Source organism: Mastigoproctus giganteus, chromosome 14, assembly GCF_048544385.1.
Source record: "Mastigoproctus giganteus isolate SK-2022 chromosome 14, ASM4854438v1, whole genome shotgun sequence".
Lineage (NCBI taxonomy): Eukaryota > Metazoa > Arthropoda > Arachnida > Uropygi > Thelyphonidae > Mastigoproctus > Mastigoproctus giganteus.
The window spans coordinates 12,428,457-12,445,106 of NC_143588.1; the positions used below are offsets into that span (position 1 = coordinate 12,428,457).

General features: G+C 34.2%; 2 protein-coding genes across 4 annotated transcripts in view; one reads left to right on the forward strand and one right to left on the reverse strand.

Moving 5' to 3' along the window:
* Positions 1-11,923, reverse strand: part of Bap170 (Brahma associated protein 170kD) — a 557,627-nt gene extending 545,704 nt beyond the window's left edge. The window contains exons 1-3 of the mRNA XM_090388941.1: positions 11,677-11,923; positions 11,461-11,554; positions 10,634-10,731 (exon numbers count right to left, since the gene is read on the reverse strand). Coding sequence (XP_090245067.1) covers positions 10,634-10,731; positions 11,461-11,554; positions 11,677-11,765 — 281 coding nt within the window. The 5' untranslated portion in view covers positions 11,766-11,923. The remainder of the gene's footprint in view (positions 1-10,633; positions 10,732-11,460; positions 11,555-11,676) is intronic.
* BORCS5 (BLOC-1 related complex subunit 5) overlaps positions 11,795-16,650 on the forward strand; it is a 166,494-nt gene continuing 161,638 nt past the window's right edge. The window contains exon 1 of one of the 3 annotated variants that reach the window (XM_090388943.1): positions 11,795-12,220. The gene's annotated coding sequence lies outside the window, so the exon portion shown is untranslated. Of the gene's footprint in view, positions 12,221-12,483; positions 12,580-16,650 lie in introns of those variants that run through there. The other 2 variants (XM_090388944.1, XM_090388942.1) reach the window with 2 other exon arrangements.

The window sequence follows — 16,650 nt, forward strand, 5'->3', positions numbered from 1 at the left end:
ATACCTTGGCACTTTTCATTCCAACAAAATCTCTGCTGAATCCAATGAAAGTTTTTTCATTAAATAATCATGTGAAATTTCAACATCATTAATTACATATTTTTCAACTTCACTCCCAAAGGGTTTTTCTTAAAGGCATAAAGGGTTTTTCTTCTGTAAATATCAAAGGAAAGTAATTGGTGAGTTCATCTGCAACATCAGCCGGAGTATCTAATGCTATCCCACTTCCATTACACAAAAGTCCCATCTGGTTTGTCCTTCTCTTCTTTGCACACACACATATATATACACACGTGTGTGAAGAATTCCTTATCCTCACTCTTTGCCAGCGATTTCTCATAATCTGCCTTTGCAAGCCTAATCTTTTCTCTTCTGGCGCCTCCGTAGCCAGGAGCAGCAGTGCGTAGCACAAGCTTCTTGATTAGACTGGGGTTCGAGCCCGTGACCATCAAATACGGAGGATGCGGAAAGGTCAGGAAATGACCACCGCATATCCCCGGAGGAATATGGTCTTAGTTGCTAATGCTCCTAAAAACCAAGTAACAACTACTAATCTTTTCTGCAGCACTATTACAGATCAATTTGTAGCTGTTATAGGCTTCAGTACTTTTTATTGCTCTGTAACTTTTCCATGCCATCTTTTTCTGCTGAGGTAATCTGACAACTTCATTATTCATCCAACTTGGAATCCTCCTCATGGAGTATTTTTTAAAAAGTATATTCAAGGTGTCTGTGATTTTTGTTTTAAAGGTATACCATAATTCAATTGTATTTGCTCTCTGTGAGATATCTATTCAGTTAATAGGGCCATGTAGCACCTTAAGCTGTCACTATAACCCATTCCTCTGCCTTTAACTACTGCTACCGCTCTCTCTTCATCATCCACCATAAAACTCCATGATCACTTCCTGCTACTGGTTCCTGTACTGTTGGCCCTATTATGTCATCTGGTTCATGATCAGATTTCTAGGCAAGGTTACATATCTCTATTAGGGATTGCCCTGAAATCTAATCTCTCCTGACGTAAGCATATAATAGAGAAACAAAGCAGCACTTTCCTTCAGCAATGCAAACCTACAACTCACGCTTACCAAAGTATGAGTACTGCTTTCACAATAAAGGAAATCAAATAAAGCTAGGGAACTCACAAGCATCAGTCTTCCGGAGAACATGTCAATATACGGTTCACATGTTCTCTGGAAGACCGATGCTTGTGACGGAAAAGTTCACAAGTGCTAGGCACTTGTCAACTTTTCAAAAAAGATTGTATTTTAGCTGTTGACTGCAGTCCAGCCAAATATCAATGGAATTACCCATACAATCCAAATACAGACTGAAAGCAATGAAAAAACTAAACTCAAATCATAACAAAAGCCATGTCCATTTGCCTCTATAGTTTAAATAGACTTTGGTGGTTGTGAGGGCTTGCTTCTTGGATGAAGATTTGTGTTTCCACTGCTGAGAGTGAGTGTTGCTTTGTTTCTCTCTTATTTTCAGGATTTTATATTGATTATTCGAATATTAATCCTATTCTGACACCTTCTCAAATACCAAATAGGGTCACAAGTATAGAAAATAATACATTCAGCAATGTAAGTGCTAAGCAACATAGTGATAATGCATCTACCAACTGCTGCTGCTTAGCATAACAGAGGATTGGCCCTTCCCGTTAAGATTATATTCTGATCCCTGTTTACCCTGGTAATTACATCTAATAGACTGGGTATAATATTTGTAAACTTTGCACATAAGGGATATGTGCAAAGTTTACAAATATTATATACCATGGATTACTAGCAGTACCGCTATCATGAAGGTGTAAACAGCATATCTGGTTTCTGAAAAATGATCAGAATCTGGTTAACTTCAGTGCATTTGATTCACAAGTGGGAATTCCATATCAGTTCTATCAATATTTTAGATAAAGGTAATTAATAAAGGTAATTTATAGCATTGCCCAATTTTATTTAAGGTGATTATTATTATTATTGGCCATATGGTGCAAGAAGGCCTGAGGCTTATGCTGCACCAGCCAAAAAAAAAAAAAAATTTCTGAATTCTGTGAGAGAGAGAGAGAGAGAGAGAGAGAGAGAGAGAGAGAGAGAGAGAGAGAGAGAGCGAGCGAGCGAGAGTCAGAAGTAGAAGGGTATCACCAAGAAAGAGAAGAATGATGATATCCAGCTCAGGATCCTGGGTGTGCCACCAGATGTGAGCCCCTGGGATTGTGATATGCTATTATTTCTATAAATTCATCACAGGTATTATGTGACAGGTATCTAGTATATCCTCAACTAACATTGCCATAACAACATATGGTTTTACAAAAGAGAGAAAAAAAAAAAAAGCACTGAATTCACTACATTTTAGATAGTTTCCACTTTTACCCTTTAAAAAAAATTCATTATTTCAGTAAGTTTGGCAAGTCGCACAAACATTTCTAAATTTGATGTATTATTCATTATCAATAATCATCAATACAATCATGACAAAGAAAGATGTGCAAAAATTTGCTTTTAACCAGAGAGAATGTTACATACGATTTCCTTGGTATGTAATGCCAGAATAAAGAAGTTTCATTTGCATTATACACCTGTTCAGAGAGAATGTCAACTGACTGTTGAAATAAATTATCACCTGGTATCGTAGAAGTGAATAATTGGAATAGATTTAAAGAAAGATTGGGCAAATTACACTGGCCAATAAAAACTAAAAAATCATACCTCTGGAGCAAAAGTTGCAGATTCCAAAGGAAATTGATCCACTGATTCCAAAATAACAAAATTATGTCACTACATCTCTATGAAATATATATTGAAATTTTAGTAACAATTATGACCAATTCCAAATATCATACAATAAGTATATGCTATCTTATTCATTTTAAAATACTTTAATCAAACACTTAATATGAGATTGCTTTCAATTATTTTTAAATTCAAATTTACAGTAGTTTCGTCGTATCATGACTTAACATCATACTGCCAAGGTAACTACTGGACAGCCTATTTAAAGGGATTCTTTACATATCTAATTAGACTAAAGATTGTCTATTGATTTTCAATTATTTGAAGCTGCTTTTATCACAAATAATTTCAGTATGTTTATCTTATTTTCATTAGTATTACTCTATTATTATTAAACAGTAAATTGAATATGTGCATTTACTCCCTTTTCCTACATGAATCTGTTTACTTCTAAAACAGATTGTCTGATTTGGGCCTATTCTTGTGGTGGTAGGACTATACTTTATACAGGTGCCGGACCATTTATCCGGCTTCCAGAAAACAGGCTAGTTTCAAATTGGAGGGCTTTTTTTGACAACATGCAAGTGCAGAATATAGTAAGCGTGATTCATAGCAATCAATTGCATGTCAGTTTCAGTATGACAGCTGCTGTGTACACTTGCCCCTCTACATATATGCGATTATTTGTCCCAATTTATTATAATTTTCATTTAATACCATGTCTAAAAGGAAACATTTTTCCCTCAGTATATCGAAGAAAGTAGAGTTACTTATGAGACTCGATAAAGGTGCTTCAGTGCAGCATTTCAGTGAGGAGTATGGTGTTGGTACATCTATTATCTACGATATCAAGAAACAGAAGGAAAGATACTTAAATTCTACGGTGACAGTGATGTGCCTAAATTAATGGATAAGCAAAAAACTTTACACCAATTGAAGAGTATATATGTGGACAAAGTGTTGCATGAATGGATTAGGCAGCGTCAGAGTGAAAACTTTCCACTTGATCATTCCATTATAATGGCCCAAACTCAACTTTTTCACAAGGAATTAAATTTGACAACTCCATTTGAATATTCATCTGGGTGGTTCAACAGATTTAAACAAAGGCACGGCATTCGCAAGATGAAGGTTTGTGGAGAAAAGGCTTCTGCGGACCACGATGCTGCAGAAGCGTATTTAGATGAATTTGTCAAGTTGGTTTCTGATGAGGGACTGTCAGCTAAACAGGTGTACAATGCAAATGAAACTTCTTTATTCTGGCATTACATACCAAGGAAATCGTATGTAACACCAGATGAGTCAGCACCAGCAGGGTATAAGGATTCCAGGGAATGACATGATTCTTGCATGTTCCAATGCAGCTGCCGGCACCCACAAGTGCAAATTACTCACTGTTGGGAAAGTCAGAATCCTAGGGCATTTAAGGAAGGCAGTGTTTCCTGTGATTTATAAGGCAAATATGCAAGCTTGGATTACAACACAGATTTTCACCGAATGGTTTCTAAAGAACTTTGTGCCTGACGCCAGGGCTCATTGTAAATCTGTGGGACTACCTGATGACTGCAAAATTATTTTAGTGCTTGATAATTCTTCTGCACATCCTCCTGCTGAAGTTTTTTTACTGTTTACTTGCATCCCAATTGTACTTTGCTAATTCAGCCTTTAGACCAAGGCATTCTTCGTGCAGGTACAGGGATGTATTTCTGTGAAAAATGCTAGATGCAACAAAGATACAGGGATAAAAGAATTTCAGAAAGCATTCAATGTTAAAGACACACTTTGGAGTACAGCAAAGTCCTGGGATAATGTACCCAAGGATACTTTGATAAATGGCTGGCATAAACTATGGCCATCAAACTTATTTCTTGAAGGTGATGATGAACCTGATTTTTGTGGTTTTCGTATGTCTGGTGAGGAAGAAATAGTGAAGAATTTATTGGAATATGCAAAAGGTTTGTCATGTGAAGTAGCCAAGTCACTTGATTTTTTTTTTTCGTATGATGTGAGCAATACACGAAGGAACCAGTTTTTTCATGCTTCCTTCGTGTATCGTGGCCATGAAATCCAACCATAACCGGAGGTGCGGCACCATCGTGATATCCAAGCCAGAGGCAGGATTCGAACCCGCAACCTTTGGGTTGCCAGGCAGGCACTAAATCCACCTGGCTAGCCCGGTCGGCAGTCACTTGATGAAGGGAGTATACAAGAGTGTATAAACATTGATGGTGTTGCTCCAGTTGTGCTCCAACTCATTGATAGTGAATGCTGATAAGAAAAATCAGATGAGAGTGATGATGATGACAGTGCACTGAAAGTGTCTATAGATAGTGCATCAGCCTGACTGAGGAACTGACTTGGGGAATGGAGCAAAAGAGCTTCATCGATGAGCAGCATATAATGTGGATGTATAAAATATAAGAGGTTTTCATTAAAGAAAAACCAAAGTATATGAAACAATAGAATCTGCAGGACATATTTCCAAAGATCAACCAGAAACTTTCAAGTGAAGTTCAGCCTGAACCTTCAACCTTCAATGCCTGCTTCTTCTCTTCCTGTACCTGTCACCCCAGATGTTGAATCATCTTCAAATGAAGATTAGTGGATTAATATTGATTAAACAGACCCTGCTTTAGAAGTGTATTAATTTGTATCTGTTAAATACAATTTCTTTCTTTACTTTTCATTGTTTATTTTATATTTTAAGTATATATTAAGCCTTGGTCCAGAAAACCGGATCACCTCCAGCTTGCCGGATAAATGGTCTGGTACCTGTAGTATTTTTGAATCATGGGTTAAATATATGCTTTTAGCTGAACACACTGGTTTCACAACAACTATTTATCACATTGTTTCTATAGGAAAAATGTGATCCAAACTGACTTAACTTCTGGGACAGCATAATCGAATGATTAATAACATTGGGTAACAAAAATTCTCTGGAAAATAACTCTGGAGCAAAAATTACAAAATTATGTGTGTCTATCACATCTCCATTGAAAAATATACCAAAATTTTAGTAACCTAATGAAAGACCAATTTCAAATATCATATTTTTAATACATGTGCTATCTTAAAAACAAGTAATTCATTTTGAAATACTCAAACATATAATGTACTGCATACATTCTATTTCCTTACAAATTTTTTTCATCATTCAGAGAGTTTACAGTCCATTTTGTTTACCCTCAACTAACAGCAATCTCCCAATGGCTTTGGTATTACCATACCATATCTTTATACCATTCCAGTAAAATTGACACCACAGAGTCATAATTAACTTCTTCCCTTAAGAAATTCATGCACAACTGCTTCAAACAATCATCAAGCTTCCAGCTCAGTATCCTCTAGCTGTGTTTCAAATATGCCATCCTTGAGTTTCTTTATTTGAGGCCCAATGAAAATTCCTTCTTTCATTTTTGCATTTGTTAAATTGGAAAGGTAGCAGCATCCAATTCCTTCTTTGTCCAGAGCCTTAAAAAAATTGTTCATTAATCCAAGCTCTATATATAAAGGTGGAAAAACCTTTTTTGGTTCAATCAGTGTAACATATTTTATATTACTTTTCATTGGTTCCTCCCTCTTTTCACATTGCTGCACTTTTCCTGTTTCACAACTATCTCATAAATGTTGAAAACAACAGTATTCTGTGAAACCGCTCTCTCTCTGTACAGATGTAAACAATCCAGTTATCTTAAGATCACTACAGTTATTCCAAGCAAAGTCATGGTATTTTAATGCATTCAGGATCTTGGACAAACTTTCATTATGTTTTTTCTTTTCAGCTAACAGCTTGAAGTAGAAGACCTGATGGGAATGTACTTCTATTGTGCAGCAAAACTCTTTTAAACTTAATTTTAAGACATCAATAAATATACACCATTCATTTCAGGATCATGTTCAATGCCTATTTCATTCAGAAGATCAATAATATCTTTGCAGAAAAACACATGAAGTCTGCTGTATTCGTATGATTTTGGGAGAATCTGATATTGGCAGATCTTCATTATGTGGAACAGGCCTTATTGAAAATTTATGTTAGGGTATTTGATGCTGTGCTTGCTTTTTCTAGATACCCTTGATATTTCTGCCATTCTGAAATAGCAATTATTAGTGTGGTAGCACAGTTCTTGCCACACCATAGGAACAGCAGTCATACTTTTAATTTTCCCAGTTGGCCACATCCTCAAATTTGTGCTGCATGTAAAACAGCACATATGTAGAGCCAGTGTCTTGATCAAAAATCTTGTGGCCAAAATACAAAGGATATTCACATTTTGCAACACTAGGTTCAGACACTTCCTTAGCTTCTCCTCACAATATGCAATAGAATGCACATAATCTGTCTTTCTTTTACTGAAAGAGGAAGTGGGAGGCTGGCTGACAGACAAGGTTGAACATGTTAACCATTCCCAACATTACTGCAAACATTATATCTACTTCCATAAATTTTAGTAGGATATAAGACTTTTGAGTAAACATAAAACCTACATATGTATAAATTGTGATAACAGACTGCAAACATCTGATAACCTCCCCAATTTTGAGCGATACTGTATAATCTCACTCCTTACATCATTTTGCCACTATTAATTATCACAGATGTTTAGAAAGTGAAATGTTACTAATATATGATCACATTATTTCTCAAGTAAACATTCTAACATATTTTGTCATGATCATGATATGAACAGATTAATACAGCTATAGTATAACGGTAATGGTTTTTTGGTTCATTTCTCAAATATTATTCAATAACATCATCAGTTATATCTAGCCAACTGGATATATCATTTGATTAGCTTTTGGTAGCAACTGATAATAAATGTATTTTACTACCTAATTCTCCAACAGTATCTTCATATCATTCATTATTGGATGATAATTCTCAGATGGCTCTATTTTATTATCATTTTATTAATTTATCAATAATAGTTGGCCACTGCTAATACCACAGAACTACATTTTTTTTATTTTATCTTTTTTTACTGAATTTCCTTAAAGTCCCTTGCTATCTCATCCAACGTGATTTTCTTCCTACTTTTCACTATGTGATGAATATTTGTTACCTATATCTCTTTCTTTGGGCATTTTTTTATTTTTTAAAAGACAAGGAGTATTCTGTAATAATGATAAGACTTTTTATTTTCTATAAAGGATTATTTTTAAAACTGACTGATGTCCAATATAAATATTAGTGTTCCATCCTCAATATATATAGAAATGTACTAGCCCAAAAAAAAAAAAATGACAATGACTACAGGAATACACAAATGCTGACTGAAATATACTCTTGCCAAAATAGTTTTTTTTTTTTTTTTCAATTGTTTGTTTGATTACCTGATCATTAGTGTTCTCTGTTAAGCATGGGGAACCCCATGCATACATTCCTTGTGCCTAATATTATGATTCCAACAAACTAATATACACCATAAACATTTGCAGCCTTCAGCAAATTTGTAAGTACCTTGGATTAAGCAAGAAAGAAGTAATTCAACCATCCTTTCTCATAACCCTTAAAATATAAAAAAATAAAATAAATAAAGTTTATAACCAAACAATCCCAATATAATAATATATAGACTATATAAATAAACATCAGTAGCCTTCAGCATATTTTCAAGAAAGTAGTATTTAAACCATTCTTTCTCAAATTGTTATTTATAATCCTTGAAATATTAAAAAAAAAGTTACAATACCAATCAATCCTATCAAAAAAATTTTATTAGACAATTATGCTATTTTTAGCATTTTTTTTTTTCATATTAAAAAACCACTACCAACAAATGAACCTTATAATTTATATGTCTATGTAATTAATTGCCAAAGTTCCTTACAGCTTACTTTCAATAGAGAAATTAATTATTTATTAAAGTGAAAATTAACTTTTAACAAATAAGTAGGGGTATGATTCTAATGTACTAGAGAATAAATCATGTTATAACTACTTTTTTTTTTTTGAGGAAGAACTCCCATTCTCCTTTCTTAATTACTCAATATATAAGACATCCTAACATGAGCCCAAAACAAATAACTAATAGCAATGATGCTGACAGCTTGCAGAAAATGTACTGCCAACCCAACAGAAGCAAGGGTATCATAGATAAGCAAGTTTCTAAGACTATGTTCAATAATAATCATCTTAAGTGATGCTAAAACCAGGGATAAATTCACACTGGGGGGAAGAGAATTATAGACTGAACTGTTTAGTTGTCCTTTAACAAGTGAACTGCTAATCACAGCAACAAGTTACTCCATAGTAACTGAAGTCAACAGCCTGGAGAAAACTGCAAGATTGCTGGACAGATATTTATGGAAAGATGAAAATATAGGTAGTGGTCCCCCCCCCCCCCATTGGGTATAACAAAAGCTTCTGGCTTTCAACACAAATACTAATCTTGTTTTAAGATATGCACAAGAAATACATCTTGCGCATATCTTAGAATGTATAATCAGTGTAATTAACGGAACGTTCAGAGATAAAAGGACTGGAAGCGGCCAATTAACAGATATGATATCTTCCAATCATTATTCATTGCTGCAATTCCCCCAGTCACAAAACACTTTATGGCAGCACTCAAAAACATATCAAACCCTTGACCATAGAAATGAATCCAATCTTATAGATCTGTTTTATACAGAAGTGTTAAAGTGTAAACTATATGAAGGGAATGTCTATCCCTTGGAGATGTACATGAAATCTATGGGTTTCAAAACCCTCATAGGGTAAAAAAAAAAAAAAAATGGAGTATGGCTAGAGGACAAATGTACCAAAATTTGCTTTCAGCCAGACTTTTTTGAATTGATTTTTGTAACAAACTTCCATCTGGTGTTGTGAAAGAGTACAGTTTGAATAAATTTAAGGACAAATTATTAGTGTAAATAAGAAAAATTAACTGATGCTGTATAAGCTTGCTTCCCTGCACCATTTGCCACTACCAATACTAATTAAAAATTGATCACACTTATCATAATTACCTGTACTACTTAATTTAAAAATGAAATAAATAAAAATACTATTTCTGCTGATTCAATCAAGTCCAATCATTTAAAGGAAAGAAGGGTATGTCATAAGCAAATGACAGTGTTTAAAGACCACTACTAATTTTATTTATGAAATGAGCAGTCACCTTACACATAAATGACAATGGATCAAAATAAAATACTAAAATTTGTAATGAAAATAACAAATAGCTTAAGTTATTTCTTATGAATGAATATATATATATATATATGAAAAGAAATTATGCAAACATTAAATGGGCAGGACCTCACAGTTATGTACACTAACTTAAAATTAAAAAACTCAAAATGTTATTAAGCTATTAACATTTTTAAATTATTCCCATTGTCAAAATGTGAACAAAATAAAACATCATAAATATTAATTATTCTGAATGAACTATACCATTTTTAGAGGATAAAAAAGTAAAAGCATAATCAACAAATTACAGTTAGTTTGTGTACATGGCTTAGATAATCAGAAAAGCTGTCAACAAAAACGAAACAAACAAAATATAACCAATGAAACATACTTTCTCTCTAACATGTTACAAAAATCAAAGTACTTATAGCTTTCAGGTTATATAAAAACATGTTAAGCTATTCATTGAGTTTTGGTCATGACACATAAGCAACAGCAATACAGTATTTCAACAAATTAATTTAAAATTGGCATCCCTTAATTTAATATCATAAACCTTTAATAACTGGTGTTCATATATAAAACGTTTAGTAAAAGTGTTAAACTACTAGTCAACAAGTTTGAAGCTTTTAATATTTTAAGCGACTGCAGAAGATTTTGTAAATCAACTTAACTACTTGAAATAACTTATTCTCATGTAAACTATATATTAAAATATTAGCTAAGTTTTAGTGCAAAAACATACCTGATATATAACTGACGAAGTGCTAGTGAAGCATTAATGCATGCTTTTGGTAATTTCAAGCTCTCCAAAATCGCTTCCCACTTCTGACTGTCGTTAACCTTAAGAATTAAAAACATTACATATTATACACTTCTCTACATATGTGTGTATATATATCGTGTGTGTGTATGTGTGTGTGTATATATATATATATATATACACACACACTATATACATACGTATACACACCCACACAGAGAATGCACGGATATAAACAAAACAGTAATATATGCAGGGAGTGTCCATCGGCACTTAATTGTGTATTTGTACTTCAATATATGATATATAAAAACCCAATCTTTATTTAAGCATTACAAAATACTTTTAATACTTTCTGAACACTGCAACTACGTCATATAATGTAGCTCCACGTTAGGCTTAACACCTTATCCTTTGTTTAGGATATGCTATGTCAGCAAATGTCATTTACATTCAGAACGATTGTTATTAGCTTTTAAAATACTGTCAATTGCAAACGGGATACCGCACACCGATAAAGCGCCCCGCGATCACCGGCGGTCACAGGTGAACCGATGAAAACAACACAGGTTTTTTCAGAGCAAACGATGAAAGTGAAGTCAGTAGCTCACGGAACGCTACGATTAAACTCAAACACTACTACTTTTAGTGTATTACCTGATAAGATTCGCAGCAACATATAATTAAACAGGTAACTAAGTTTAATGTAATCCTAAAATTATACTCCATAGTTCATCTGTACTACAAATATTTAAAGGTAAATTCAAACACTTATGCTGAGGACTGAAAACAAAATAGCAAACGTTTACCTTCTGCCACCCGCCCAAGGCGGTCACTTGGTTGTACAGCGAATACAAGTCTATTTCACGACCATTAATCCTAGGTAGACTGCGGAAATGGGTGCTGAAACAAGAAGCAGGCTTAATTAAAAACTACCGTGTTGGTTCGATGTTGCAAGCAATAATATATACAGATATAAGTAAATGCTCATATGCGATTTCTGGAGCAAAGTAATAATACATTACCCCCTATTGAGGTGGAACTGCTTCAGCTCGTTGATGAAAGCGTTGTAATCCCTCCTATACGTGTCTGGTTCTTTATGCAACTTTTCCATGACAAAATAGGTAAAACAATAAACAGATGTGTATAACAGAGCACCCGGAAAATCACAGTACTATATGTGAATACCCCGTCATCAGGACCTATATACAGCGAACATAAAGTATAAAAGATTCGACTGGAATATCACACCCGCAGCTTCACCAACACGGCTTTCAGACACGCAGGCGCGCGTCGCGCTGCCAACTAACTTCCCTTCCTGAATTCTGCCCCCAGCACTACTGTAGTACTTTCATGGTGAAACTGGTCTATTGCAACGTGAGCGTGGTTGATTTTTGTTTTGTCAGTAATTTCTTGTTTCATGCAGTATTTTATTTATTTTCGCAAGCTATTTTTCAAGAAAAGCTTTCTTATGTTAATAGAGGTGCAGAGGACCAGTATACAGCCACATACTTAAAGGGATTCTGAATTTAATCATCGAATACGCGGAAAATCAAGATGGCGGAAGAGGTGCCTGGTGCAATTATTAATCTATGATATAACGTGGATACGTTAAACTTCGTATTCTAAAACTGTGTTAACCTGTTTCATGTGTGCTGTGTTCCTTTTTTTTTATATATACTTAGTGCAAATAAAAAGATTTACGTGAAGTACAGTGAGATTATATTTCTTGTGCAATAAGCCAATCATCACTAAAACATTGCATGTCCAAATAACTTGGCATTTATTCCCAGAATTGTGAAAATACTTTTGTATCCTAATTTTAAAAAAAAAAAATATATATATATCTATATATTATATTATTAACAAAATGTTCTCGCTTATACAGATATGGGAATGATTACTGTTTGTATTATCAATTAATATCGGTAAGTTGCATGCTCTTAAACATCTTATAATACAAAAGAGTATTCATAATCTTAGTTGCATATAAGAAGATAAATATGCTAGCTATTAGTAGCATGAATTTTGTAATTAACAGCCCTAGGATTTTTTAAATTGAACAAGTTTATAGAGCTTATTAATGGCATTCTGATTATAAAATTATGACAACACAATCGAATATCTATATAACTATGTTGCACTACATATTTGACAGTTTTTTTCTTGTTTTGATGCAGTAAGGCAGCATCAAAACTAACTCGTTATAATTTACAAAACAAAGACTAGCTCATATGGAGACGTGATACCACAGTATATTCGATGGGTGAAATAAGAGTTTTTTTTTTTTTTTTTTTTTTGGCTGATGCTATATAAGCTTGCTTTCTTGCATCATGTGCCTTTGCTAATTCTAAAGTATATAATTAAGTATGATGGTTATAATCAAGTATATTGAGGTGGTTTTGTGTTTTAGATAAGCTTGTTGAAACTTGGTGGGGATAGAAATTTTGTAACCAAAATTTCTACCCCCACCAAGTTTCAACAAGCTTATCTCAAACATAATAATGGAAACCTGAGACAGCATGCCATCACAATAACCTGCTCTAAATATAAAATGTTGCTGCTCAATTATAGGTTTGGTGCCTTCAATCAAGACAGACAGCAGATGCAACAACTGTGCTCCATTATTTGTTCTCTATTGAGCATTACAGCTCTGGTTCTTACTGTCTAATTATTTGTTCTCATATATCTATTGTGTTGGCTATTTATAGAAGCTTAATGTAAAAATTATTCTATTTGCTGCAAAATAATATGATAATATATTGCTTAAGTTAGTCATAAATTTAAAGACAGAATTAAATTAAAAGTATATGATAAATTATTGGGCATCCCACTTTCCCAATATGTGCTCTTTGGCTGATCAACCTGTCAGTCACCCACTTTGACATGATTATTCTACTCCTGTAGTAAATTTCAATCAGTTTAAGATAAAGTTTCAAAAGGGCATGTTAAATGTGAAGAATTTTGTACCGAAAAAAAATATTTTTTTATTTCTCAAATACCATTTGACCACGGTATTTATTTTTTAATTTGAACCAAGTGCAGGTCACCCCTGGGAACAGTAGGAAGTGCTAGATGTCAGAAACATTTGAGTTAAAATGTTTTTGAAGTGTGAAATCTGTCATCAGTGGTAAATAAATAAGTTAGATAAATGGAAATATTTACTTACATAATGGTTACCATAGTTAAATGTTGGCTATATATAACCGATACTCAAAAACATCCTTTTTTTAGCTGTGATCTTTTAACTCTTACCTTATCTAAATTAAATTCCGTGGTAGATCCAGGAGCCTGAAGAAATCGGAACAAATACTGTGTTTTATGGCTATATAAATTTTCAGCTAATGTCAATCATATAATTTAGTTGTTCCTAATTTAATTCCATTCTAAAGCATTGTACTGTAAAATTCTTAATAATAATATGATATTTAACAGAACAGCAAGGCACTATGCTCATTTAAAGCTCATTTCTATATATTTTTAAGCAAGGATGTGGGAGGGGATATGCTCTATCTTCATAAGTCGAATGTACTCTTGTCAATTCTGCCAGCTTCCACCCTTGAGGTATCACATGGGGTTTACGAAGTACCCCAGTAATTTTCAAAATTTTACTACCAAAAATGCATCATTCAGGGGAGCAATCTTCAGTACCTTTCAAAGACAACTGGCAGTAAAATAATTTTAGCAGAAGCAGTCTTTATGAATAAAAGTAAAATTATAGTTGAAAGTTTAGGCCTGGCTGATATAGTGATTATAGAAATAGTGGTCCAAAATGAATGATTTTCATTTTGGATTTTATTTATATATATTTTCTGTGCTCAATAATTTTTATAAGCACTTCAGTTGCTAAGCAGGAGTTTTAAGAAATATATTAAAAATTTTGTTGGCTGTAAATTACTTTTGAAATGAAGCCTAGTTTGTGGAAAAATTAAAATAACTAATTGCTTTTATAAGAAGCTATTTTATTTTTACAGTACTGTAAGGTAACAATTGATTGGTGAAAGAAATTCAGTAAAGATTCTGTTTGCTGAAATGTTATAATTTTCTTAAAATGGACTGCATCAATAGTCATTTTTATAAAACAGAAAATTAAATACCTAAGAGTTATTTAATTTTCTGGGCTGTTTCATTCAACTCTATTCCCCCTAAAATTGGAAGTTGGAACAACTGACCTAATGGCTCATTTAGATGGTGCCTCTTTTCATGTGACATGAGGAATGCAATGCTGCATATGTCAAACCTGTGCACATGGCTAGGCACACATTTCCCAGTGCGGGTTGGAATCTCCTTGCAACACAGTCTTTCAGGTCAACAAGTAAATAATTTTGAGGACCAGGCCTTTTTTTCTATCCAGGAATTCTGATATCATGGAGTGGACTGCAGAACAAACTATAAAGATTGTGGAAGGTTACAGAATATTCCCTGCACTTTGGCATTCTGCTGATAAAAATGGAGAAATGAGACGAGATGCTCTCCAGCAGTTAGGGTCTAAGAACGCTATGGATGATTTAAAATTGGTTCTAAATGAAATTAAAAGTCTGCAGTCTTATTTTCACCGGGAACATACAAAAGTGATCAAAAAAGAAGTGGATCTTCTGCAGACAATACTTAGAAATACAGCAGGTTTGCTTGTAAATGTCTTCTGTTTAAAAAAAAAAAAAAAAATTTTTTTTTTGTTTGCACAACTATCGGATCACTGGGGTTTACAATAGAGGTCCCCATGGACTGGAGGTGTGCAAATGTATCACCAATTCACAAAGGGGGTTCAAAAGGTGACACAAATAATTATAGACCTGTTAGTTTAATTTGTGTTCAGGGAAAAAATAATGGCGTCACTGGTTAAAGAAGAATTGCAGGATCTAGACAAGACTGCAGTAATAGATAAGACACAGCATGGGTTTGTTAAAGGGAGGTCTTGTCTGACCAATTTGATTTGATACTATGATGTGGTCACAAAGGAACTGAATGCCAAAAATAATTTTGATATCATATACTTGGATTTCAGGAAAGCTTTTAATACCGTAGCACGTGGAAGAGTGCCGTACAAATTGGAGAGGTGGGCATTATGGATAAGTTGCTACAATGGATAAAGGGATGGTTGAGTGGGAGACGACAGAGAGTAGTAATCAATGGACACTGCTCTTCATGGACAAACGTTATTAGTGGAGTTCCCCGGGGTTCACTGCTATGCCCATTGTTGTTTAGTATCCATCAATGATATTGATGAAGGTATATCAGGATTAATGTCCAAGTTTGCAGATGATACAAAGGTTGGCAGGCTTGTTAACGACAGTAAAGACAGTATGCCACTCCAACTGATACTGATATAGTTGGATCTAGACAAGTTGAGCAAAGAAGTGGCGACTTAAGTTTAACATTGACAAATGCAAATTACAGTGTCTGGAGACTAGGCACCAGCGAGGTGATCTGATAGAGGTGTATAAAGCCTTGAATGGTTTAAGCAAGCAAAGTACAGTGTCTGGAGACTAGGCACCAGCGAGGTGATCTGATAGAGGTGTATAAAGCCTTGAATGGTTTAAGCATGCTCAATGCTGATGGGATTCTTCCTCTAGCTCAGAAAAATCACCTGAGAGGGCATAAATTCAAATTGAGGAAAGACGGATGTAGGATAGACGTGCGGAAATTTGCCTTTAGCCAGCGGGTGGTTGGTTGGTGGAACAGACTTCCATCCCTTGTGGTGGAGGTTGATAGCCTAAATAAGTTTAAGGCTCAGCTGGACAGGTATTTTGAACGAACAGAGGGGTGAAGTGGAAGTGGGTTTTTTTTTTTTTTTTGGCTGATGCTGCATAAGCTTGCTTTCTTGCATCAAATGCCTCTACTAATGCTAATGCTAAAGTTGAGCAAAGAAGTGGCGACTTAAGTTTAACATTGACAAATGCAAAGTACTGCATATGGGTAGCAATAACCCAAGAAAAATGTACCAAATAGTACCAATTGTGTGGTACTATACTCAGGGAAGTGGAAAGTGAAAAAGACCT